This window comes from Scomber japonicus, chromosome 14, assembly GCF_027409825.1.
Source record: "Scomber japonicus isolate fScoJap1 chromosome 14, fScoJap1.pri, whole genome shotgun sequence".
NCBI classification, from domain to species: domain Eukaryota; kingdom Metazoa; phylum Chordata; class Actinopteri; order Scombriformes; family Scombridae; genus Scomber; species Scomber japonicus.
Window position 1 is genome coordinate 3,625,948 of NC_070591.1, and position 25,816 is coordinate 3,651,763.

The following is a 25,816-nucleotide window of genomic DNA, read 5'->3' on the forward strand; positions in this document are numbered from 1 at the left end:
AGCGGTCTCGAAGTTTGTACGGTAGTTTTTTAATGATTTCCAACATGTTTGTGGGTGTGTCCAGATCATTTAAATATTGCACATCCTCCATTGCGTTGCAGCATCCTCGCAGAAAGAGGCCGTACTCCTGTAGGGCTTTCACATCCTCTGTTTTGATAGTGGGCCATGACAAAGCTCTCTCCATGTATGCTGCTGCCACCTTTTGCTCATTGCCATAATGCTCTTTCAACAAAGCCTTCGCCTTCACATATCCTCTGCCCGACTCAATGTGCTGACAACTCCTCACTAGTCCCTTTGCATGCCCTTTGGTGTGCTGTTCAAGGAAGTAAAGTCTGTCACAGTTGTTATTGGTGTTCCGTTCAACTCCATTTTCAAATGCTTTAATAAAGGAATGGTATTTAAGTGGGTTACCATCAAAAATGGGAATTTCTCTCTTTGGGAGTGCTGAGAGGCATTGTTGTTGCATTAAAAGAGTTGAAATTTCATTTTGTTTTCTCATTATGTCTAGCACACTGTCCTTTTGTGATGCCTCAGTTTGTGTAACATTAGTCACAGGATCTTCAGGGGCCGTTAAATAACGTTGCAGCATGTATGAAGGACCTGGGAGATATTGTATGTCGGGTAAGTGAGTGACTTTAGGCTTCACAGTTGCCTGAGTGGTTTCCATTGTGTTGGGTCTTAGTTTAACTGGCAGTGATGGGACAAATTTGGTGGCATTGATGTTAAGTTGTTGTTTTGAGCATGTCTTTTCCAAGTATGAGTTCATCCCATCTGAAACTTTTGACTTTGATTTACCACCAACGCCGCTTTGTGATTTTATAACACTTAGTTTTGCCATTTCCTCAGCAATTTGATTCTCCAGTACCAGCTGTTCCCTTCTTTTGCGTAGCTTTAATTCCTCTTCATCCAATGCATGCTTTTCCTTTAATGCCTTTTGTTTTGCTGCCAAAATTGCAATATTTGCTTCTGTTTTTAAGCGAGCAGATGAGCGTGAAGATGAGGATGAGGAATGATGTGAGCGTGACTTCTTGGTTGCATTTGAGATGCTGTCACAGGGCTGTAGTTCATCCTGAGGATCTTTTACAGTGGCAACAGGTACTGGGGGTTCAACATCAGACAAATCCTTGCTTTTTTCAACAGGCATTTGTTCTTCATTATTTATTTCCTTTGTTGGTTGTTCAAAAGTTGTCTGAAGTGGCAATTCATTTGAGTTTTCATGCGGATTTTCCTTTATCCATTTTTCCACTTGTTCCTTGAATGCATCACTGTAATCCATAATGCTGGAAAACCACTCTTTTTGTTTTTTATCCTCATCATCGGGAAGCAGTGGCAATAATTCGTTGTGCAGGTCCGTGGCCTTTTTATGCAGTGCATTCAAGTTATTCAGTTGTGAGGGGATTTCAGTTACATTTTCTTTTGATTTCATGTGCGCTTTTAACTGCGGAATGAGGTCTTTGATTTTATGAACGGCAGTTTTGCGCTCGTGCTGCAGCCGTTCAATTTTATTTTCCAAAGCCTTGGCCGTCAGTTTGATTTCCCTCTTTTCACGTTCCATGTTTAAACATTCAGCATCATCATTTATTTGACTCATTTCCATTAGATTGTATTTTGTATGAAGCAACACAATCACGTTTCATTCAAGAGCGCATTCAAATCCATCCATAGACATTGCATTTAATTCACTGACAGAGCAGATTCGATCCAAGCATTTCAACCAGCAATAGGCCGTTAGACAACATCAGCCGCAACTTATTTATGCCACAAAGTCCCGACATCACAATCCAATAAAGCACGGAGAAGTTGCGCCACCATCAATGCGCCAATACAACCAGCGTAAACATCCATTTAATACATTGTCCTCCTTTCCTCATTTGACACAATGCATTCCAATCGCAGCGGATTGCTTGATCCACAAACATCAACAGGTTCAGGCCTACCTGCTCCCAGGTGAGGTGGATGGCGTGGTGTGACACTTAGCTGTGGTGGCTCTTTGTTCCCAGGCTAGTCGGTGCGTGACGACTTGATTCCTGTTGCGCGGCTTGATGATTTTCATTAAACGCCTTTTTTGTTGACAAATATTGCGGCACACACAAACCTTTGGCCGCGGAGAGTAGGTTGGGTCCTCAGTTAAGTCAATTTGTGACGCGCTACTAAATTATGATAACAGCCTCTTAAAGTATTCAAACGGTGCATTTATTGTGCATAAACAACACAACAGGGATGGATGAATGAATAACTGAAACCAGCGGGTTAAACTGATAAAAAAGGGGTGATAACTGAACGGTGAAAAAGCGGTCAACAAAAATTATGGCTTCTCCCCAAACCCGACTCTCTCTCTCTTCCTCATCTGGATCACCGGTGAGTGCCCACCTTTACGCACACACACCTCCGCACGCACACACGCCTACTCCATGAGGACCACCCACTCACTCCACACACACACACTCAATACACCGTGCTGCTATCTTCATCTATGTCTCTTACACTTACAACGTGAATTATTATTTAATTGCCTTCTTGCAATTAGCTCAAAGCATGATTCTGTCCCATGGAATGATAAGGGATCTTTGTTTGTCCAAGAGAAGGACCCTGTCTGTCTCTATATCAGACCTGGTTCAATTTCCTCATCTGAGGGTCAAAGGTGACTCTGACCCGAGGATGTTCTGAGCAGTACTGATGTCGTGTTCACTACAAGTGAAAGTTTTCCCACATTGCTCACAGCTGTACGGCTTCTCTCCAGAGTGAATGCGTTGATGTCTTTTTAGGGAGTTGTTGTCAGTGAAAGTTTTCCCACATTGCTCACACCAGTAAGGCTTCTCTCCAGTGTGAATGCGTTGGTGTGTTTTTAGATTACTGTTAGAAGTGAACATTTTCCCACATTGCTCACAGCTGTAAGGCTTCTCTCCAGTGTGAATGCGTTGGTGTTTTTTTAGATGACTGTTACAAGTGAACATTTTCCCACATTGCTCACAGCTGTAAGGCTTCTCTCCAGTGTGAATGCGTTGGTGTTTTTTTAGATGATCGCTAGAAGTGAACATTTTCCCACATTGCTCACAGCTGTACGGCTTCTCTCCAGTGTGAATGCGTTGGTGTTTTTTTAGGTAGCTGTTGTCAGTGAAAGTTTTCCCACATTGCTCACAGCTGTACGGCTTCTCTCCAATGTGAATGCGTTGGTGTGTTTTTAGGGAGTTGTTGTGAGTGAAACTTTTCCCACATTGCTCACAGCTGTACGGCTTCTCTCCAGTGTGAATGCGTTGGTGTGTTTTTAGATTACTGTTAGAAGTGAACATTTTCCCACATTGCTCACAGCTGTACGGCTTCTCTCCAGTGTGAATGCGTTGGTGTCTTTTTAGATTACTGTTAGAAGTGAACATTTTCCCACATTGCTCACAGCTGTACGGATTCTCTCCAGTGTGAATGCGTTGGTGTCTTTTTAGATTACTGTCTTGAGTGAAAGTTTGCCCACATTGCTCACAGCTATATGGCTTCTCTCCAGTGTGAATGCGTTGGTGTTTTTTTAGATGATCGCTAGAAGTGAACATTTTCCCACATTGCTCACAGCTGTAAGGCTTCTCTCCAGTGTGAATGCGTTGATGGATTTTTAGGGAGCTGTTGTCGGTGAAACTTTTCCCACATTGCTCACAGCTGTACGGCTTCTCTCCAGTGTGAATGCGTTGATGGATTTTTAGGGAGCTGTTATTGGTGAAACTTTTCCCACATTGCTCACAGCTGTACGGCTTCTCTCCAGTGTGAATGCGTTGGTGTGTTTTTAGATTACTGTCTTGAGTGAAAGTTTGCCCACATTGCTCACAGCTATATGGCTTCTCTCCAGTGTGAATGCGTTGGTGTTTTTTTAGATGACTTTTAAGAGTGAAAGTTTTCCCACATAGCTCACACCAGTAAGCATTCTCTCCAATGTGAATGCGTTGGTGTGTTTTTAGATGACTGTTACAAGTGAACATTTTCCCACATTGCTCACAGCTGTACGGCTTCTCTCCAGTGTGAATGCGTTGATGAATTTTTAGATGACTTTTAAGAGTGAAAGTTTTCCCACATAGCTCACACCAGTAAGGCTTCTCTCCAATGTGAATGTGTTGGTGTGTTTTTAGATGACTGTTACAAGTGAACATTTTCCCACATTGCTCACAGCTGTATGGCTTCTCTCCAGTGTGAATGCGTTGGTGTGTTTTTAGATTACTGTCTTGAGTGAAAGTTTGCCCACATTGCTCACAGCTATATGGCTTCTCTCCAGTGTGAATGCGTTGGTGTTTTTTTAGATGACTGCTAGAAGTGAACATTTTCCCACATTGCTCACACCAGTAAGGCTTCTCTCCAGTGTGAATGCGTTGATGGGTTTTTAGGGTGCTGTTGTCGGTGAAAGTTTTCCCACATTGCTCACAGCTGTACGGCTTCTCTCCAGTGTGAATGCGTTGATGGATTTTTAGGGAGCTGTTGTCGGTGAAACTTTTGCCACATTGCTCACAGCTGTACGGCTTCTCTCCAGTGTGAATGCGTTGGTGTGTTTTTAGATTACTGTCTTGAGTGAAAGTTTGCCCACATTGCTCACAGCTATATGGCTTCTCTCCAGTGTGAATGCGTTGGTGTTTTTTTAGATGACTGCTAGAAGTGAACATTTTCCCACATTGCTCACAGCTGTAAGGCTTCTCTCCAGTGTGAATGCGTTGATGAATTTTTAGATTACTTTTAAGAGTGAAAGTTTTCCCACATAGCTCACACCAGTAAGGCTTCTCTCCAATGTGAATGCGTTGGTGTGTTTTTAGATAACTGTTACGAGTGAACGTTTTACCACATTGCTCACAGCTGTACGGCTTCTCTCCAGTGTGAGTTTTCTGAGGAATTGGTAAATATCTTGATGTGGTGATGGCTTCGTCAGAGTGCCGACAGCAGTGATATTTGATTTCCTTTCTTCCTGTTTGTTTCTATGACAACAGACAAATACAAAGAGAGAGAAAGAGTAAGTTAGGTGACAAGTCATTAAAAAACAGAGTTGCAGTTTGAGAAATCAGGGATCCAGTATTTTTTTAAACTTGACCTGGACCACAAACTACATCAGGACATCCAGACCTCTCCTGACTTTGTGAAGCCATTAATAGAGCACTGACAAAAGAAAAAACAAGCAAGACAATAAGAAAATTGCAAAGAGATAGTTTAATGATTTTCCATTTTCACCACAATCACCTCATTCCCTGAGCAATATTTTGTTGCAGCTTGGTTGGACTCTGCAAAATAAATATAATCAAAAACAGTTTAAACTCTAAACGACAGCAGGTTGTTCACAGTCCTGGTCAATTTTCACAGGTGGGGAATGAGGGAGGACCCCCTGTGTCAGTTGTGTGGAGTGAAAGGAACACATCCTATCAGGGTGTAAAACCTTTTACCCAGAGGAGATATATAGGTGGTGCCATGACAAGGTGTTAACATTGCTCACTGACATCTTGGAGAAGGAAAGAAGAAACAAACACCCAGAAATCAAGGCTGAACAAGGTACCAGTGGTGATACTGTCGACAACCCTAAGACCAGACATCATCATGTGGTCTCAGGAGGGAAATATGTGGAGCATAAGAACTGAACGCTGCTTCTCCATGTTTAGTTTTGACTCTGGGACAGAAAGCAGACCTGTCCTAGATGACCTGAGAGGTCTGGATGTTTCATAACATAGCAGCAGAACTTCCCTGCTAATCCGAGTCAAACCTTCAAGTTAATTGTCTAAGCAGTATGCAAGTTATGTAATAGTATTTGTCATGTCAAGACAAATGGTACATGTATGATAAGCCTGTGTAATCATCAGTTAAGAAGATATTTAGTTCCAAATACTGTATCCAAAATTACTTGTGGAAAAAAAGATACAATGTTAACAGAAGATCAGGGAGCATGTGATCGTATTGGCGATGAGTGTTCAGTATACAGATATCTTAAAGTGGCATTGACAATAAGGGATTGGTTAATTAAAATAGGCCTGGGGCCTGTTTCAGAAAGCAAGTTTAACAAGCTGAGTTAAAACCTTAACTCTAGGTTGACTAGCTCTGAGCTGTCAAACTCAGAGTTTTCAGTTTCAGAACAGCTGATAACAGTTAGTTCAATCAACTCTGAGTGAAGTTTGTGCATGAGCTTTCATCAATAGAACACAGATAATATGATTTACCATGACAACAGGAGAGGCAAAGGGCTCAGTCCTCCTACTTCGCCACAGTGGAGTTAGAAAAATGAATGAATTAATGCAGATGATGAGTATATATTTAAGAAAAAAGCAACACAGTAGCAGCAGCAAAAGAACACAAGCTGGCGTGGCAGGAAATTACAGACAGTTGATGTGTGAGTATTAATGAAAAAAAAGAAACATTTTGTTTCGAGTGGTCTACTTATTCAACATTTATATTCTGTGTATGTGTGTGTGTGGTACATTTAATATTCATGCAGACCCCAACAGGTGCAAAACATAGGCCTACTTGGCAGCAACTGAAGATGAAATATAAAAATATAGCTCAAACAAATAAGGTATAATTTACAAGCAGCTGTGTTGTTGTTTAGCCTGCCCTACCTTCTTCCACGCAAAAAAAGTCAATTTTTCAGCCATCCCAACACTGCCAGTATTTAATATTGTCGGTTGCCTTGGAAACATGCTCAGCGTCATATGTTATATATAAAACCCAAAGTGCAACACAAAGAATTTGTTCTAACCTAAGAGCATGTCCACGATCACGTGTCATACAGACAATACGAAGGCTGAATATTTTGTTCAGATAATCATCAGAGAATGATAAAACATCCCAGCGGGGTCAATTCACCCTCTGATGGAGATTTCTGCTTAGTATTTGAGCTTCAATATTAACTGACTCTTTAAGAAAAGGATACACCATGTCTGACCTCTCCTTCAGTCTGCAGGCTTCAGTTAAAAAGGAAAAGAAACTCATGTTTAGTGGAAGAAAACCTGCCAATGAGCAGGTTAGTGTCACTGAGTATGTTGCCAGGGTAACTGACTCAGAGTTAATCTGAACTGGCTTTGTGTTTCCTTCAACTCTGAGTCAACTAACTAAACCTGCTTTCTGAAACAGGACCCTGGTAATAGGAGTCACACTGTTGATGTTAATTTTGGTCACATATTGTGTGCTCCCATGGTTCAGATGATAGTAAAACAAAAAAGATGCTGCCACAGCTATTAGACAATTTCCTGCAATCGCCTGATATTGAAGCAAATCCACATATTGAGAAAGAAAATGTTGATGAAATGGCAAATCATAGCTTAAAGACAATAAAATATAAACAAAGACTGTATGACTTGATAATATAATAAGAAAAAGTTTAAAAAAAACTTTGAAGAAAAAGACATTTGTAAGAAGCCATGTTGACAAGACAGCAAACAATATTTTCATAGCTTACAATATAAACTTAATATGAATTAAAGTTAATAAAGGCCTTCAGCCACATTTTTATTTTAGTATAAATTGGAATAAAAAATTATGAATCAAAATAAACAATAGTCACTGAATCATAGCCAATATACTGTGACTTTAGTAATGGTCATTAAAGAAAAGGTTTGGAGCCAATGGCATAAAAACATCTGGACTTACAGAGGACAGCTTGGAAATAACTGTAAAATGCCCAAACATGTGAAAGACAAGGATATGAAGAAAACTGAGCTCCACCCCTGATAAATGATGAACTATAAGAATGAGTTTTACCAATAGACATTCAGTGCGTTTGTTCCATGAACAGCTCTCAGTTTGCTTGTATCACATTTTTGATGCACAGTCCACTGAACTCTGCATGACTCATGTGAATGTTTCACATTAAGTGGAATAAACCTATTATATTATTATTATTATTATTATGTTTTATGTTCTTTTTTAATCAATTGAAAATACATGTCATGGAGAAACATAAATTTCAAGTGGTGTAGTTAAAAGTTTTTTCTGCAACAGCTCCACCTAGTGGCACTAACAAATCCAAACTAAAATGGAGGTGGTGCTCTATAATAACTTTGTTGTCGTCTTTCTGACTCTCCTCCACTTCTGTTTAAATATATTTACTTAAAGCAGTCTTATTATCGTCGGTTTTACTGCAGAATAATGAAAGAATAGTAAATAAAGAGGGAGATGGTTTTTAGTTGTTTCCTGTGTTTGGTGTCACTAGCAGACATCCCAACTCTGCCGTCTGCGTGTGTGTTTGTGTGACTATAAATGCAGCGCGTGTGAGAGCAAAGCGTCCTTATAGCTCTGTGTTGCTGCTTATTAGACCGACACCGATCGCACCCTCCCCCGGACCGACACCAAGTGTAACAACCCCCACAACCCCGGAACGAACCTCCCTGAAATGACTTTTTGCAGGTTGGGACTAGTTTCACTACAGAGCCAAACTTATAAGAAACAGAGAGAAACACTGAACACTTTCTGTAGTTTTTACGGCTGAGAAACTGACCTGTTTATCGGTGGTAGCAGACAGTGAGTCCGGGTTCTGGTTCTCCTCCATGCTGCTCCTGTAGTAGTTGTAATTTGTGAAATCTTCTTCCTCTTCTTCTTTCTTGGACCGACACCAAGTGTTACAACCCCCACAACCCCGGAACGAATCTCCCTGAAATGACTTTTTGCAGGTTGGGACTAGTTTTCACTACAGAGCCAAACTCATAAGAAACAGAGGGAAACACTGAACACTTTCTGTAGTTTTTACGGCTTAGGTAGCTGGTCTTAGCTGGTCTTAGGCTGGTTTAGCTGGTTTACCAGGCTGGACAACCTGGTGAGGCTGGTCTTACTGGTTTGTCAGTATAGTTGGTCAGCTTGGTGTTTCTCAGAGGAGTCAAACTCATTTTTATTAAAGGGCCACATACAACCCAATTTGATCTCATGTGGGCCGGTCATTAAAAAGAAGGAAGGAAGGAAGGAAGAAAGAAAGAAAGTTTAACTGCCATAAATATTATTTATGTTGTCATTTATGTTTGTAGAATATTTTATTTAAGACTGTTTATTTTTATGCATATTTAATTTCTTTATTCAACACTTCAGCCTAAGAGGAAATAATGTCTCTCCAAGAAGAAGAAGAAAAAGAAATGTTTTGTCGCATGGTGGACACATTCCCTCAGGGGTGCAGCCAGCGAGGTATTTAATTTTCTTATACTGTGTTGTATGTTTCTGTATATGTGTGAAACATGTTTAATTGCGTGTTGTATGTTAACAGTTCGACGGTGATGGTCGTAATAAAATCATATGTAACAAAGAACTGTGGTCCGTGCCTACCTGACGGGAGTGATAGAAAGTAAAAAAGGAAGGAAGGAAGGAAGAAAGAAAGAAAGGAAAAAAGGAAGGAAGGACAGAAAGGAAAAAGGAAGGAAGGAAGGAAGGACAGATGGAAGGAAGGACAGAAGGAAGAAAGGGAGGAAGGACAGATGGAAGGATGGAAGGAAAGACAGAAAGAATAAAGGAAAAGAAGACAGGAAGGAAAGTGGGCCGGATTGGACCCCTCAGCGGGCCGGTTTTGGTCCGCGGGCGGCATGTTTTACACCCCTGGTGTAGCTGCTCTGACCAGCAAGTTTAAAAAAGGAATGAATTTAGTTTTTAGAGAACTTACATGGACTGCCCCATGTAATATACGAAAATTAATAATTTTATACATTTTATTTTATGCATGAGATACAATTAGTTCACCATTTTCTTGTGATGGTGACACATTTATATTTAAACTTACACATTGTGATTTTGGTAATGAGAACAGCAATGATAATAATAATAATAATAATAATAATATAAAATATAATTGCATTTCATTTCCTGTGTGCCAATTTGTGTTGTTAAAAAAACAACTTGTCTTTTAAAATTATTATAATTATTATTACTATTATTGATACTTTACATATGTATGTATTTTATGCATGACTTTATGGAGTTTATGGATTCTTTGGATCTTATGTAATTTCTGTAAACTGCATGTCTGTTATTGGTAAGCCCAAGACAATTTTCCACCATGGTGGACAATAAACTTCTATGCTATTCTATTCTGTTCTATTCTATTCTATTCTATTCTATTCTATTCTATTCTATTCTATTATCATCTAACCAAAAAAGTATCAAAGCTAAAGTGTAGGCTACTCAAGACCATAACAGTTTGACCGGTTAATAGATGATGGATAGATAGATAGATAGATGTGACCACACTGTAAATTATTTCTGGCATTTCACAAGACGTATTATCACTTCACATGCTTTTACTGTGAAGTTTTACAATATCATAATGTATTCCGAATTTTATTGTGAAATGACCGAAACACGGGAAGCTGCCGTTGGAGTTACGTCAATCTGAAGTCTCCCTGTCGCTACCCGATGTGAGTCGCTGAGACCTTTTTCTTTTTACTGTTGCACTAATTAATAAGGGTTTTGAGAGATTACATTACTTAGACTCTATATATTTTTAAAAAGCCTTTAAAGGAAACATTTATGAGTATTAATGTGAAAAATACACAGACACAAACTTTCCTCGGGTCACGTGTATAATGACCATAGACTGTATAAATGTAATGACTCTACACTCCCTCTGCTGGAGTCCTGCAGTAACTACACAACACTACTTCTGCTGTTAGATTAACATTATACACAAAAAACATGAAAAATAACTCTTCTCTATGGAAGCGTATCTGCATGTGCATCTATGTGTGTGTGTGTATATATATATGTAAATAAAAAAGATAGATAGATAGATAGATAGATAGATAGATATTGGTCACTCTGAGTCGTCTTTTCTCATACTCACGAAAGCAATGGCTGTAACTTTGTTCATTTGATGTAATATATAATAATATATGTAATGTTAAGTTTAGTATTGTAATGTGTGATGTTTATTAACTGGGAAGTCATACAAGTAGTGTTAAAAGTAATTTGAGAGCTGATGTAAAGTGAGCGTTGCTTAGCAACGATGTGTATCAACTGTTAAGGTAAACGGCTCATTTGTGCCGTGTAGTTTTTTAGCTATTGTTTAAATATTATTCCTGTTTATTAGTTTTCTTTACAGCGTGTCGCTAAGGTTTTGTATTGTCTTTTATTTGCAGGTCACTCGTGGTATTTCAACAGAAAAGAAGGAAATAAAAGGAGCAAGACGCTCTGATCCTGGCTCAAGTGTTATACCTGAGTTTGGATGACTGTTAAACTGTGATAACGTACACGAAGCACATAACACGCAGGGAAAACAGTACAATGGATTTGTATCATTAATAGTTGTATTACTTTCTTGTTGCTGTTTGTTTTATCATCAGTTTTATAAATGCACTGGTCCAATGAATAAGGCCACGTCTCATACTGATGTCTCCAGTTGTTTTTATTCGTATCTCTTATCCTCTCAAGACACCGTGAAAACTATAAAAATAACACAAAACACAACAAGTCAAAAAATATCTCTCTCTATCCTCCACAGTCTCAAGTTTCTCTCATTACACAGGCCCAAGCATGGCAATAAAAGGCACACTAAATGTTTTTATAAAGAATTCCCACAAATGCCCCACAAATATGACAGCCGAAACCACAAAACAAGGCAAAACAGTTACCGTGTGCGCCTCTTGAACCATGCAAATTACTTTCTGGCTGTATGTCTTCTTTGTAGCCACGTTGTCGTTCTCCGTTTACATCTCTTCTCACCCATAATGCAGCACACCTCCCCAAACACTGACCTATGACCTTAACTTTCAAAATAAAAGATGAAATCTGTCTCCGAGACAGTTACACTCCCACCAAATTACTATGATTTATAACAACATTTATAGAAACATGAATGAATAAATCTGGTAATTTTCAGAAATAAACAACAGGCATTTTATACCTCACATGTCAACACTGATATTTTAAACTTTCCTTACTGGTAGATTCTTTAAGATTTGTGACTTTACCACACATTTTAGTTACTTTCTACAAGTACAACTAATTTATGTATAGGTCGTTCAAGAATGGATGAACTGGTGAGTCTTTGTCCTTCTTTACTGAGCTTTCTGTTTCCCATTTGTACTGTGGCTTTGCGCACTAACCCATCTTCATCTTTGCAGACCTCTAGCACCCTCCCAATTCTCCACTGATTACGGGGCACCTCATCCTCTTTGAGAATGACAATATCTCCAATCTTCACATTACGTCTTGTAGAGTGCCAGCATTGTCTGAGGGTAATATTTGCTAGATACTCCTTCCTCCATCTGCTCCAGAATTGCTCTGTCAGGTACTGTACCCTGCGCCACCTTTTCCTGGCGTATACATCTTCCGCAACAAATTCTCCTGGAGGAGGAAGCGGCACAGAGCTTTTCATGGTCAGCAAGTGGTTTGGGGTAAGTGGCTCTAGACTTTTGGGATCATTGATGCTGTCAGTAGTGAGGGGGCGGCTGTTCACAATTGCCATCGCTTCATAGAAAAATGTTCTTAGAGAAGCATCATCTAATCTTCCAGCACTCTTGGAAAGGACACAGCTTAAAACACTCCTAACTGTTCTTATCTGCCGTTCCCAAACCCCTCCCATGTGACTGGCATCCGGTACGTTCATGATAAAGTCACAATGCTTTTCTGCCAGGTAAGATGTCAGCCTGTCTTTATCAACTTCTGTTAAAGCTTTCGTCAGCTCATTTTTTGCTCCCATGAAATTTGTCCCTTGGTCTGACCTGATTTGTCTTACAGCTCCACGAATAGCTATGAAACACCGCAGTGCATTTATGAACGCATCCGTTGTTAGATCGTCCAATATCTCAATGTGGATTGCTCTTGAGGATAGACAGGTGAATATCAGTCCGTATCTCTTATTCTCTTTACGACCCTGCTTAGTCAGAAAGGGCCCAAAACAATCCATCCCACAGAAGGAGAATGGTGGTGAGGGATCAATACGGTTAGCAGGCAAATCTGCCATCTTTTGTGTTTCTGTTGGCCTGCGAGCTCTTCTGCATGTGACACATTGTTTGATGTAGTTTGCCACAATTTTGCTGCCACCGACTATCCAGTAACCATTTGCTCTGAGTTCATTGAGAGTCTGTCCTCTGCCTTGATGCTGACCCTTTTTCATGACAGTAACCTAAGATCAGACGTGTGATCACCCCATTTTTTGGTAAGATTACAGGGTGTTTCAGGTCGTGAGGCAAGGAGGCCTTCTTTAATCGCCCACCCACTCTGAGAACACCATCTTGCAATACTGGTAGGGCTGGGCGATATGGCCTTTTACTAATATCCCGATATTTTTAAGCCATGTCACGATACACGATATATATCTCGATATTTTGCCTTAGCCTTGAATTAACACTTTGATGCATACAATCATGCCAGTATGATGATTCTACGTTTCTACGTTAAAACATTGTTCATACTGCATTAATATATGCTGATTTTAAACGTTCATGCCAAAAGGGTGAAATCACAACTAAACAAATTCATCAAAACTGTATTTATTAAAGAGTTATTAAGCAGTGGCACAAACATGTCATTTCAAAACAAATAAAGTGTCTTTTATGCATAATGTAACTAATATGACACGTCAAAATAACACTAAATTAAAGTGCACATTTTGTGCATAATGCCACTAGGATATAAAGGTAGAGCTGTCTCTGCTAGGTAGATTATATCAAGTGTGTCGATGATCTTTCTGAAACCGGGCTTTTAACCACACTCACTGGGTGACGCTTTTATGACATACTTTACATATTACGGTTTGTTGTTCAACGTCCTCCCTCTTGTACCCAAACCACCGCCAGATGATGGATCCTGAATTGTTTTTTGGGGAATTAAATCTCCCTCCTCCACTTGTCCATATCACCTGCTGCTCCCGCGACCTGAGATCGCTGCTACTGCTGCTACATGCTACCGGGCATATGACGTTGCACGCACAACAGAATGTGATGTACGTACCTAGGTGCGCTTGTTTTATCTCTCTGTGCGGAGAGATGAGAGAGTGAGAGAAACCTGTAGTTCAACGGGCCGCGACTAAAAACAAACTGCGTGTAAATTGAATGTATACTCGAATATTCACGATATAGTCATTTTCTACATCCCACAGAGAACAAGCCGCGATACATCGAGTATACTCGATATATCGCCCAGCCCTAAATACTGGGTCAAGCTGGAACAACTGATGTTTCTGTGACAGCTTACCACCACTCAACATATGTATTTCCTCTTTGAAGGCATCCTTTTGTGCTAATTTCACAAGAAGAAGACTGGCTGTCCTTCTGTCTTCTACAGTTATGGGATCTGCTGTTTTCGCTCTTTTTGCCAGTTTCTGGATATGAGCAACAACATTCAAAGCTGTATGCCATTTTGCAAAACGCTCAAATCTCTGTAGAAAATTGTCTTCTTCGACTGCTTTTGTCTGTAGTACTTGTGTCACTTTGATTTCTGGATCTCCCACCATAAGATGTGGAGTTGACTTTGGTGTGACAATCTCTCTTTCCCACAAGAATTTTGGTCCAGAGAACCACGTTGAACTCATCAATTCTGCCACCTTCAGCCCTCTAGAAGCGTGGTCTGCTGGGTTTTGGTCAGTTTCAATATAGTACCACTGGGCTGGGTCTGTTGTTTCTCTGATTCTTTGGACTCGATTAGCCACGAAAACATGAAACCTGCGTGCTTCATTGTTAATGTAGGCTAAGACTACCTGTGAGTCTGTCCAAAAATATTCTTGGTCGATTTTGAGCTCCAGCTCCTCCTTTAACATACTGCCAACTGCTGAGGAGACCACTGCAGCTGTCAGCTCCAGCCTAGGTATGGTTACAACCCTGGTGGGTGCAACCCGTGCTTTACCTATCACTAAGGCGCAATGCACTTTGTCTTTTGTCACCACTCGGATGTATGAACACTGCCCGTATCCATGACTACTCGCATCTGAAAAGTGATGCAATTCCATCCTCTGTACTTTCCCTAGGTTTTCAGGGACAAAGCATCTTGGGATTTGGAGTTTCTGCAGATTCTCTAGATCGTTCAGCCAGTTCTCCCATTGAGGCTTTAATTCTGCAGGCAGTTGTTCGTCCCATCCAATGCCCTTTTGGCACATTTCCTGCAGGATTTTCTTACCCAGCAGGAGGAAAGGGGCCAGGAAGCCCAGCGGGTCGAACACTGAGGCGACTGTGGAGAGAATTCCCCGCCGTGTTGCTGGCTTCTCATCCAGGGAAACATTAAAGGAGAATGTATCACTGTTCACACTCCACTTCACTCCCAACACAGTGTGTACTGGGAGTTCTTCACGACTGAGATCCACATCCTGTACTCCACTAGCTCGTTCACTGTCAGGAATAGACTCCAAGACTTCTCTGTTGTTAGAGATAAACTTGTGTAAGTGTAGTCTGCCCTTTGCACACAACTTTTGCGCTTCTTTGACTAGTTTGATGGCTGTGTCCACAGAGTCTACGCTGATCAACCCGTCATCAACATAAAAATGTTTCTTGATGAAATTGGCTGCTGCAGGGTAATCTTTCTCCGCCTGGCTTGCAAGGTACTTCATACCATAATTCGCGCAGCCTGGAGAAGATGCTGCTCCAAACAGATGTACCCGCATGCGATACTCTTTTGGCTCTGTTTTTGAATCACCGCCTTCCCACCACAGGAATCGTAAGTAGTCTCTGTCCTCTGAACTTACATGAAACCTATGAAACATTTTTTCAACGTCACAGATGAGTGCAATTAAGTGTTTGCGGAACCTGCAGAGTACTCCTGTCAGTCCATTTGTGAGGTCGGGTCCGGCTAACAAGTGATCATTCAGAGCTGTGCCATCGTACTTGGCGGAACAATCAAACACGACCCTGATTTTTTCTGGCTTTCTAGGGTGATATACTCCCTGGTGAGGAATATACCAGACAGATCCTGCTCTGGGTTGGTTCTCAGCTCTTTCTGCATCCCCGTCTTTAAAGACATTGTCCATGAACTTAACATAGTCATTCTTGAATCTGGGATGTTTCTCAAATTTTCTTTTCAGCTGCTTTAGCCGCACCAGAGCCAGATGCTTATTTTCTGGCAGTTGTGGGCGTGTCTTAAAAGGGAGAGGCATCTCCAAGTGTCCATCTGCATTCTGCTTTATTCTTTCATTCAGTAACTGCATAAACTGTATATCATCTTGTGATATACTCTTTTCCCCAGGGTTAGTATCTTTAAAGTCAGCTTCAAGGGCTCTGATGACATTGGCTGGTGTCAAAGGTGGAAGTTCTTTGACAGAGACACGATGGCACAGACCTGTCACTTCTGTTGACTTTGCGACCTGAGGTGAGTTGCCAACGATGCTCCAACCCAGGTCCGTTTTGATACCATATGGCTCATAGTCACCTCCTGTTATGACTTGTCTTGGGGCCAAGGCTCTGGGGCAGTCATAGCCTATGAGGAGTCCAACTTCACACTCCATCAGCTCTGGTATTTCCTGTGCTATTTGGTTCAAATGTCTCCACCTTTTGGCAGTTTCAGGGGTAGGGATGTGAGAATGTTCGAGTGGGATGAAATCTCTAGTATAGGCAGGTGGCAAGTTGACAAAAGTTTTTGAGGAAAATCCTCTAATTCTAAGACCACTGACTCTTTCACTCTGAACAATGGAATCTTTTCCCATCATAGTGGTAAGTTTCAACTTGACTGGCTCTGTACCCGCCCCCATCTTCTCAATTACCCCCTGGTCTACAAAGGTGTTGCTACTTTGCGTATCTAGTAGAGCATACACTAAAGTCTCTGTTTCAAGGGTGGTGGCTGAAGAAATCCAAACAGGCACTATCATGGAAGTGCTCCCACCTTCACCTTTATCAATGCAGCAGGAAAGGGAGGAGGTGTTTTCTTCCGCTTCTGTAGCATGAGAGGAAGATGCGTCTGCGGCAGCAGAACGGTCCTCATGAAGTGGTGTTGGATGAGGTTTCTTACACACGCCACAAGTAGCTTTATTCTTGCAGTCCTTTGAATTGTGTCCCCGCCTGAGACAACCAAAGCACAGATTATTTTCAAACACAAACCTTTTCTTTTCCTCAACAGGCTTACTGGAGAGCTTCTGACATTTGTGGACGGAGTGACTCTCTCCACAGCACAGGCATGTTACTGGGTTTGCAGATAATGCTGACATGCTCACTTTCTTTGATCCATTTGAATATTTTGAGCTGTTCTCTGCAACACTGTATGTTTTCATTACTGTCGTTGATTTATCAGTCTCATGTGCTTTCACATTTGTACTGAATGCATTCGCCTTTGTTCGTTTTACCTCTCTTTGTGACTTTTCTTCAGGTGACCTTAAGGCTTGCAAAGATGTCACAGGATTGCATGCTATATCTGCTTCATTTGCTATGAAATCAGAAAACGCCTTGAAGTTAGGGTATTCCTCTGTTTGTCGCAGCTGTTTTGTGACATGGCGATTCCAGCGGGAAGTCAACCAATCTGGGAGCTTCTGCAACATCTTTCGGTTTTCTTCACAGTCATTTAACACCTGAAGTCCTTTGATGTGAGGCATGGCATTGTTGCAGGATGTCAGAAAATCACTAAATTGTCTTAATTTAACTGACTCTCGTGAGCCAATCTTTGGCCAGTTGTTCAGTTTTTCTCTGTATGCACACTGGATTGCAAAGGGGTGGCCATACCGAGCATTCAAGGCTTCCCATGCTTGGTTGTAAGCTTCACTGTCCTTTCTGTAGAAGCTTCCTTCTACTACAGATCGTGCTTCGCCACTGAGATATTTCTGCAGGTAGAACAATCTGTCTGCTGGGTCTATGCATCGACGTTCTATCAGTGCCTTGAAACTTGTTCTCCACTCTAAGAACTTCAGTGGGTCTCCACAGAAGACTGAGGGCTCAGGTGTAGGCAGTCTTGTAAGAACCATTGTGTCATGCAGAGCTTGTACTAATGATGCTTCTTTATTTGTACTGGTTGCTTGATCATTGTTATTCTCACACGTTTGTTCTTTTTTAATTTCTCTACGTGGTGCTGGAGGACTACATGATATTGGAGGACAACTGGCCTCATCACATGCTGCTTGGCCTTGGCTGTCACCCCCATTTGAGTCAGCATCAGAGTATGCCTTAAGTTTAGCCGCTATCACATCAAGATCTCTCTGATTTTCTAGTTTCTTAAGTTCTTGCTTTTGTGCAGCAATTGCTTCTTCCATCTTCATTTCAGCTCTTTTTGCAGCCAGCTGCGCAGCACACTCTGCTCTCTTGACTGTTAAGCTTTGACTTTCTGCTGAATGTGAAGAATGATTTGAGTGGTGGCTACGAACAGTAGATTTAGTTCTTGAAGACCCAAATACTGATTGGGCATAATCTCTGTCCAGCATCACATGAAGCCTTGCACTTTCTGCTTTGGCATCAAAGTCCTCTTGCCCTACTTCACTCATGCGTACCTTCATAAGTCCCATCAAATCTCCTGTTACTGCTGTGCAGGAATCCATCTTCCTTCTAATCTCAGTAGAAGGTGCTGATTGAGATCGTACATTTTCATATACATCTTTCACTTGTTTCTCTAGTCCTTCAACAGCATCCATCATGTCACTCAAATCTCCATCAGAGCACTCTTGTTTAAGATTGGTGCGTGCAGCTTTTACCTGCTCTTTCCATTTTTCATACATTGTGAAGAATTTACTCTCCTTCTGAGAGATCTCTTGTTGCTTCAACTCCAGCATTTTTGGGGTTAACTTTCTCTCGCGTGAAGATTTCCTGGGGTTGTCTGTCTGGAAGGTTGTGGAGGTAGGCTCAACCATTGTTAATTTCACTATCTCTATTTCAGCAAAGACATCACCTATAAGTGATTCTAATCTCTCTTTTTCAGCTTCCTCAGTTTGAGATTTTAACTGTATTCTCAAACTACTTAAGTCTTCTTGAAGAGACTCAATTTTTTCACTTAATTTGGCACTTGGTGATTTTTCCTCACTAACAGACATTTCACAGGTTTTTGAAAAGGCACTGCATACCTCAATTTGCATGTGCAGATATAACCCTTTAGAACTATGTAGTTATCAGTACAATCAACTGCTATTTCTATTTACCCAATCTCGTTAAACTCAGTATTTAAACTCTCAGATAAACCATTAACAAAACAAACGTTAGACTATTAAAACCTTCATAACAATTACACTGATAAATCAGGAACCGCAATTAGTCTATAAAGAAATGAAATTACTCTCTCAATAATTAACCTAGTGTTTTTAACAAGTTTCTTGTAACGGTTTTTGTTTGTTTTATATAAGGAAATATGAGTTACTCTCTCTTTAAGAACCAGCAGTTTTGTCCGGTCCTTCTTTTCAAGGTATCCAAAGTTCCATAAGAACTTCAGGGTAGCACAGTCAAACCTGGCGCCGTCTGTAGAGCATGCCCTCTTTGTGTTGACAGTGTGGGACGAGAAACACACACATTGCACGCTGCACCCGGTAGGGGATATTTGCGGAGCTGTAGTCCGCACAATTGTTGCCCTCTGTTGGCGAAATCGCGGCACTCTCCACCCGGTGTCAGGATCGACTCTCCCACCGTCTTCCTTGGATTAGCACGCCTCTTCCTTAGCCTCTTGTCCGGTCATACACTGCCCCGGCGATGCTTCTCTCTCTCTTCTTCACGGACACGCGCGCTGCTCTTTACAGTAGACTCTTGGCCACACGGCGTACGTTTTCACTATAAATGCACTGGTCCAATGAATAAGGCCACGTCTCATACTGATGTCTCCAGTTGTTTTTATTCGTATCTCTTATCCTCTCAAGACACCGTGAAAACTATAAAAATAACACAAAACACAACAAGTCAAAAAATATCTCTCTCTATCCTCCACAGTCTCAAGTTTCTCTCATTACACAGGCCCAAGCATGGCAATAAAAGGCACACTAAATGTTTTTATAAAGAATTCCCACAAATGCCCCACAAATATGACAGCCGAAACCACAAAACAAGGCAAAACAGTTACCGTGTGCGCCTCTTGAACCATGCAAATTACTTTCTGGCTGTATGTCTTCTTTGTAGCCACGTTGTCGTTCTCCGTTTACATCTCTTCTCACCCATAATGCAGCACACCTCCCCAAACACTGACCTATGACCTTAACTTTCAAAATAAAAGATGAAATCTGTCTCCGAGACAGTTACAAGTTTTATATGAAGTTGATTTTGCTAATAAAACAAACTCATTTTTTTATTTGTGGTGTTTCTGAAATCTTTCAACTTCTTCTAAATTGCAGTTTTTACCACGACACTGTCTCTGTGCAAAGTTTCAAATAAAACAACATCCCATGTTTGTTATCATCAATCAGAACACAAACCATAATGACACAGAAATAGAAACCACTGAGACAAACAAGTCATTTTATACACTGAATGACTTTTGTATTTATGTCTGCTGTATAAATCTAAATACATTTAGTTTCATTATAAATGTTTTAAATGTAAATGCACCAAACTATTTAGTCTGGATAAAACTACAAGAGCTAATCAGTATTTTAGTGATTTTTTGATATATTTCTTCATTGTACATTCAGAAGTGACTCTATATTGGAAATGAACGAGAGCATCATAAGACTGAAATGAAGTTATATAATCAGTAACTGATGAGACTTTATATTGTAAATATAAGAATATCATAATTATGAATGAAAAAGAGAACATTTAATGTTGCAGAATACATTAAACACAAAACAATAAACATAATAAAGGTTTGTAAAGAACTAAATACTAAGTTATATTTTCTGTATTTGCTTTTATTTTCTGTACACATGTCAAAGTTTAAAGCAGGAATCAAACAATCTGAGCTGAAGAAGTAACTGTTAAGGTAAATATAAATGTGTATATATGTATTTATATATTTAGCACAACTGTATCTAACTTGTGCACGAAGAGAGAGAACGTAAAAACAAACACAACACAACGTCATAAGTGACATTTGTGAAGACTGATTAAAGTGATGAATGAGATGAATTGATGAGATGTGATGGTGAGAAAAGGTGAGCAGGAAACAGTCAGTCAGCATGTGTGCAGTTGGTGGACGGTCCCTTGTTTCTGAGGATCATCAGCAGAGAGAGTCCACAGCAGTACACCAGACTCTTCACTATCAGCACTGTGTACCGCACACAGAGCAGCAGCACCTGGTACTGAGACGGGACAAAAGCTGCTGGAGGTGTTGGAGCTGATGTAGCTGTCGGAGTTGGTTTAGCTGTCGGAGCTGGTGTTGGTGGAAAAAGAGAAACCTCTGAAACAGAAAAGGAGACACATGTCAGCGCTCTGCTCCTCTGCTCTCTCTGACAGCGTCTCCAGATGAAGCTGAATCACTGCTGAACACAGTCACCAAGCCTTCATTACCTTGTTCTGTTTGGGCCTTCACTGTGCCCCCCTCATGCTTGACGTAGCAGCTGTATTTATATGTGCTGTCCTCTTGCTGATGGAGCAGCAGGATGGAGGCGCTGCGTCCCGGCTCTCCGAGCTCCAGCTGCTCTCCCTCAGCAGAGGTCAGCTCCTCCAGCAGGCCGTTCTTCTTCTGTCTTTTCCAGGAGAACTGGACCAGAGGAGGAGACATGGCTGAGGCCAGACACAGCAGGGAGCTCTTCCCCTCGAGGTGGGCTCTGGATGCTGCTGGGTACACGCTCACCACGGGCTTCACTACCTGCTCATCTGAAGTTTGACAGCAGCAACAAGCAGCACAGACACACATTCACACAGTCAACAGCAGCTTACAGCACTGTACTGCATTCAGTCTGATCCTGGAAACTACATGATCACTGAACTACTCATCAATACACCACAAACATCATCTACTGGACACTGGATCAATAATCATATCAGACTAAAGCATCATGGAAGCTCATCATATGTCATGTAGAAAGATTCAAACACAATGTACCACTCTTTATCGAATTTACCACTACATTAATTACTAATATAATAACATTTGTAAAAGTGAACATATATTATAACATAACAGCCTCATAAATACATTTGGTCATGATTATAGCGCTTTATATAAAATACATTTACAACCATACAACCGACTCACTCAAAAGAGTCGGTGTTTCCATCACTAACATGACTCAATAGATTAAAGTTCATGAATATTTTACAAACTGCTCTGAGACTGGAGTGTGTTGACCGACTACTGAGGGATAAAAAGTGTGTGATGTGCTTAGAAAGCAAAGACACCACGAGTAGAGAAAAGTGGGAATCAGTGGAAACAGGTGAGGTCTAAATCAAAGCAGGAAGCAGAAAGGTAAAGACTAAGAGGGATGTACTGTAGAAGAGGAGAGAGGACAGACACACACAGAGAGATCAGGAGAGGTGACTGAGAAAGGAGGAGTAACAGGCAGGAATCTGTAGTCACTCATCAATTTAGTGTGAATGATGAAATCAGTTAAAACATGCTCTCAAACATCTGCTGCTTATCTTGGCAGGTAAGACATGACGGTGTACCTGCAGACGTCCGGAGAAGAGATTCTGGACCACCATCCAGCATCTCAGGAGGGGGAAGCAGTGCGCCATCAACACTGTGTACGGTGGGGACGGTGCGCTGCTGACCTCGACTCAGGACGTTGTGGATCGGTGGAGGGAATACTTCGAAGACATCAATCCCACCGACACGCCTTCCGGTAAGGAAGCAGGGCCTGGGGGCTCGGGTGTGGGCTCTCCTATCTCTGGGGTGGAGGTCGCAGAGGTGGTCAAAAAGCTCCTCAGTGGGAGGGCCCCGGGGGTGGAGGAGATCCGCCCCGAGTTCCTCAAAGCCCTGGATGTTGTGGGGCTGTCATGGTTGACACAACTCTGCAGCATCGCGTGGACATCGGGGGCAGTGCCTCTGGATTGGCAGACTGGGGTGGTGGTCCCTCTTTTTAAGAAGGGGGACCGGAGGGTGTGTTCCAACTACAGGTGAATCACACTCCTTGGCCTCCCTGGTAAGGTCTATTCGGAGGTGCTGGAGAGGAGGGTCCGTCGGATAGTCAAACCTCGGATTCAGGAGAAGCAGTGTGGTTGTCGTCCAGGCCGTGGAACTGTGGACCAGCTCTATACCCTCTGCAGGATCTTTGAGGGTGCATGGGAGTTTGCCCAACCAGTCCACGTGTTTTGTGGACTTGGAGAAGGCATTCGACCGTGTCCCTCGGGGAGTCCTGTGGGGGGTTCTCCGGGAATACGGGGTAATGGACCCCCTGATAAGGGTCGTCCGTTCCCTGTATGACCGGTGTCAGAGCTTGGTCCGCATTGCCGGTAATAAGTCGGACTTGTTTCCCGCGAGGGTTGGACTTCGCCAGGGCTGCCTTTTGTCACCGATCCTGTTCATAATTTTTATGGACAGGATTTCTAGGCGCAGCCAGGGCGTTGAGGGGGTCAACTCCCTGGCCTCCCCTCAGGATTGGGTCACTGCTTTTTGCGGATGATGTGGTCCTGTGGGCTTCATCAGACCGTGACCTCCAACTCTCGCTGGATCGGTTCGCAGCCGAGTGTGAAGCGGCCGGGATGAGAATCAGCACCTCCAAATCCAAGTCCATGGTCCTCAACCGGAAAAGGGTGGAGTGCACTCTCCGGGTCGGGGACGAGATCCTGCCCCAAGTGGAGGAGTTCAAGTACCTCGGGGTCTTGTTCACGAGTGAGGGAAGGACGGAGCTTGAGATCGACAGGCGGATCGGTGCGGCGTCTGCAGTAATGTGGACTCTGCACAGATCGATCCTCGTTCACCTATGGTCATGAGCTTTGGGTAGTGACCGAAAGAACAAGATCGTGGGTACAAGCGGCCGAAATTAGCTTTCTCCGTAGAGTGGCTGGGCTCTCCCTTAGAGATAAGGTGAGAAGCTCAGTTATCCAGAGGGAGCTTGGAGTGGACCCGCTGCTCCTCGGCGTCGAGACGGGCCAGATGAGGTGGCTCGGGCATCTAATTAGGATGCCTCCTGGACGCCTCCCTGTGAGGTGTTCAAGGCACATCCCACAGGTAGGAGACCCCAGGGAAGACCCAGGACACGGTGGAGAGACTATGTCTCTCGGCTGGCCTAGGAACGCCTCGGGATCCCCCGGGAAGAGCTGGATGAAGTGGCTGGGGGAGGGAAGTCGGGGCTTCCCTGCTGAGGCTGCTGCTCCCATGACCCGACCCCGAATAAGCGAAAGAGGACGGTACGGTAAGTGGATATCGCCTTCAAAGATGGTACCCCATTCATTCCTATACTGTCAGCCACATAATATTTAGAGTACACAAGAGAGAAATAAACATGAGGGCTTAACAACAGCCGTTATTGAATCAAGACTATTTTTACAAAACATTTTTCACCTGGAAATCTACAACTTTAAATGAAAGGTCACTATTTCTTTCAATGTGTTCTCCAACTTGATGACGTTTATATATAAAATCTCACAAATACATTGCTTTTCTTAGGAAAAACAAAAATCACACCATCAATATTTTCAACTGTTGTCAATGTAACATTTCAGCTTTTCTACAAACGGGTGGCATGTTAATACTGTCAAAGGTTAAACTTGGTAACCATAACCGCTGATTTGGGATACAACATGAAAACGCAAACACACGTTGCATCATAAATTATCACAAATCATTCTCTCCAGTGTGAATGCGTTGGTGTGTTTTTAGGGAGCTGTTGTGAGTGAAAGTTTTCCCACATTGCTCACACCAGTAAGGCTTCTCTCCAGTGTGAATGCGTTGGTGTGTTTTTAGGGAGCTGTTGTGAGTGAAAGTTTTCCCACATTGCTCACACCAGTAAGGCTTCTCTCCAGTGTGAATGCGTTGGTGTGTTTTTAGATGACTGTTACAAGTGAACATTTTCCCACATTGCTCACAGCTATACGGCTTCTCTCCAGTGTGAACGCGTTGGTGAATTTTTAGATTACTGTCTTGAGTGAAAGTTTTCCCACATTGCTCACAGCTATACGGCTTCTCTCCAGTGTGAATGCGTTGGTGTTTTTTTAGATTACTGTCATGAGTGAAAGTTTTCCAACATTGCTCACAGCTGTACGGCTTCTCTCCAGTGTGAATGCGTTGGTGTGTTTTTAGGGAGTTGTTGTGAGTGAAAGTTTTCCCACATTGCTCACACCAGTAAAAGTTCTCTCCAGTGTGAATGCGTTGGTGTTTTTTTAGGGAGCTGTTGTCAGTGAAAGTTTGCCCACATTGCTCACAGCTGTAAGGCTTCTCTCCAGTGTGAATGCGTTGGTGTGTTTTTAGATTACTGTTACAAGTGAACATTTTCCCACATTGCTCACAGCTGTACGGCCTCTCTCCAGTGTGAATGCGTTGATGTCTTTTTAGGGAGTTGTTGTGAGTGAAACTTTTCCCACATTGCTCACACCAGTAAGGCTTCTCTCCAGTGTGAATGCGTTGGTGTGTTTTTAGGGTGCTGTTGTCAGTGAAAGATTTCCCACATTGCTCACACCAGTAAGGCTTCTCTCCAGTGTGAATGCGTTGGTGTGTTTTTAGGGAGCTGTTGTCTTTGAAACTTTTCCCACATTGCTCACAGCTGTACAGCTTCTCTCCAGTGTGAATGCGTTGGTGTGTTTTTAGACTATGGTTACAAGTGAAAGTTTTACCACACTGCTCACAGCTGTAAGGCTTCTCTCTAGTGTGAATTTTCTGAGGAATTGGTAAATATCTTGATGTGGTGATGGCTTCGTCAGAGGGCTGACAGCAGTGATATTTCATTTCCTTTCTTCCTGTGTGTTTCTATGACAACAGACAAATACACAGAGAAAGAGAGAGAAAGAGTAAGTTAGATGACAAGTCATTAAAAAAAACAGAGTTGCACTTTGAGAAATCAAGGATCAAGTATTTTTTAAACTTGACCCTGACTACATCAGGACATCTAGTCCTCTCCTGACCTTTGTGAAGCCATTAATAGAGCACTGACAAAAAAAGAAAATGAAAAAACAAGCAATACAATAAGAAAAACGCAAAGAGATCGATA

General features: G+C 42.0%; 1 protein-coding gene across 1 annotated transcript in view; it reads right to left on the reverse strand.

Annotated features, from left to right (window-relative positions):
* Positions 1-20,896: 20,896 nt before the first annotated feature.
* LOC128372458 (immunoglobulin lambda-1 light chain-like) overlaps positions 20,897-25,816 on the reverse strand; it is a 29,125-nt gene continuing 24,205 nt past the window's right edge. The window contains exons 4-5 of the mRNA XM_053332525.1: positions 21,237-21,545; positions 20,897-21,126 (exon numbers count right to left, since the gene is read on the reverse strand). Coding sequence (XP_053188500.1) covers positions 20,897-21,126; positions 21,237-21,545 — 539 coding nt within the window. The remainder of the gene's footprint in view (positions 21,127-21,236; positions 21,546-25,816) is intronic.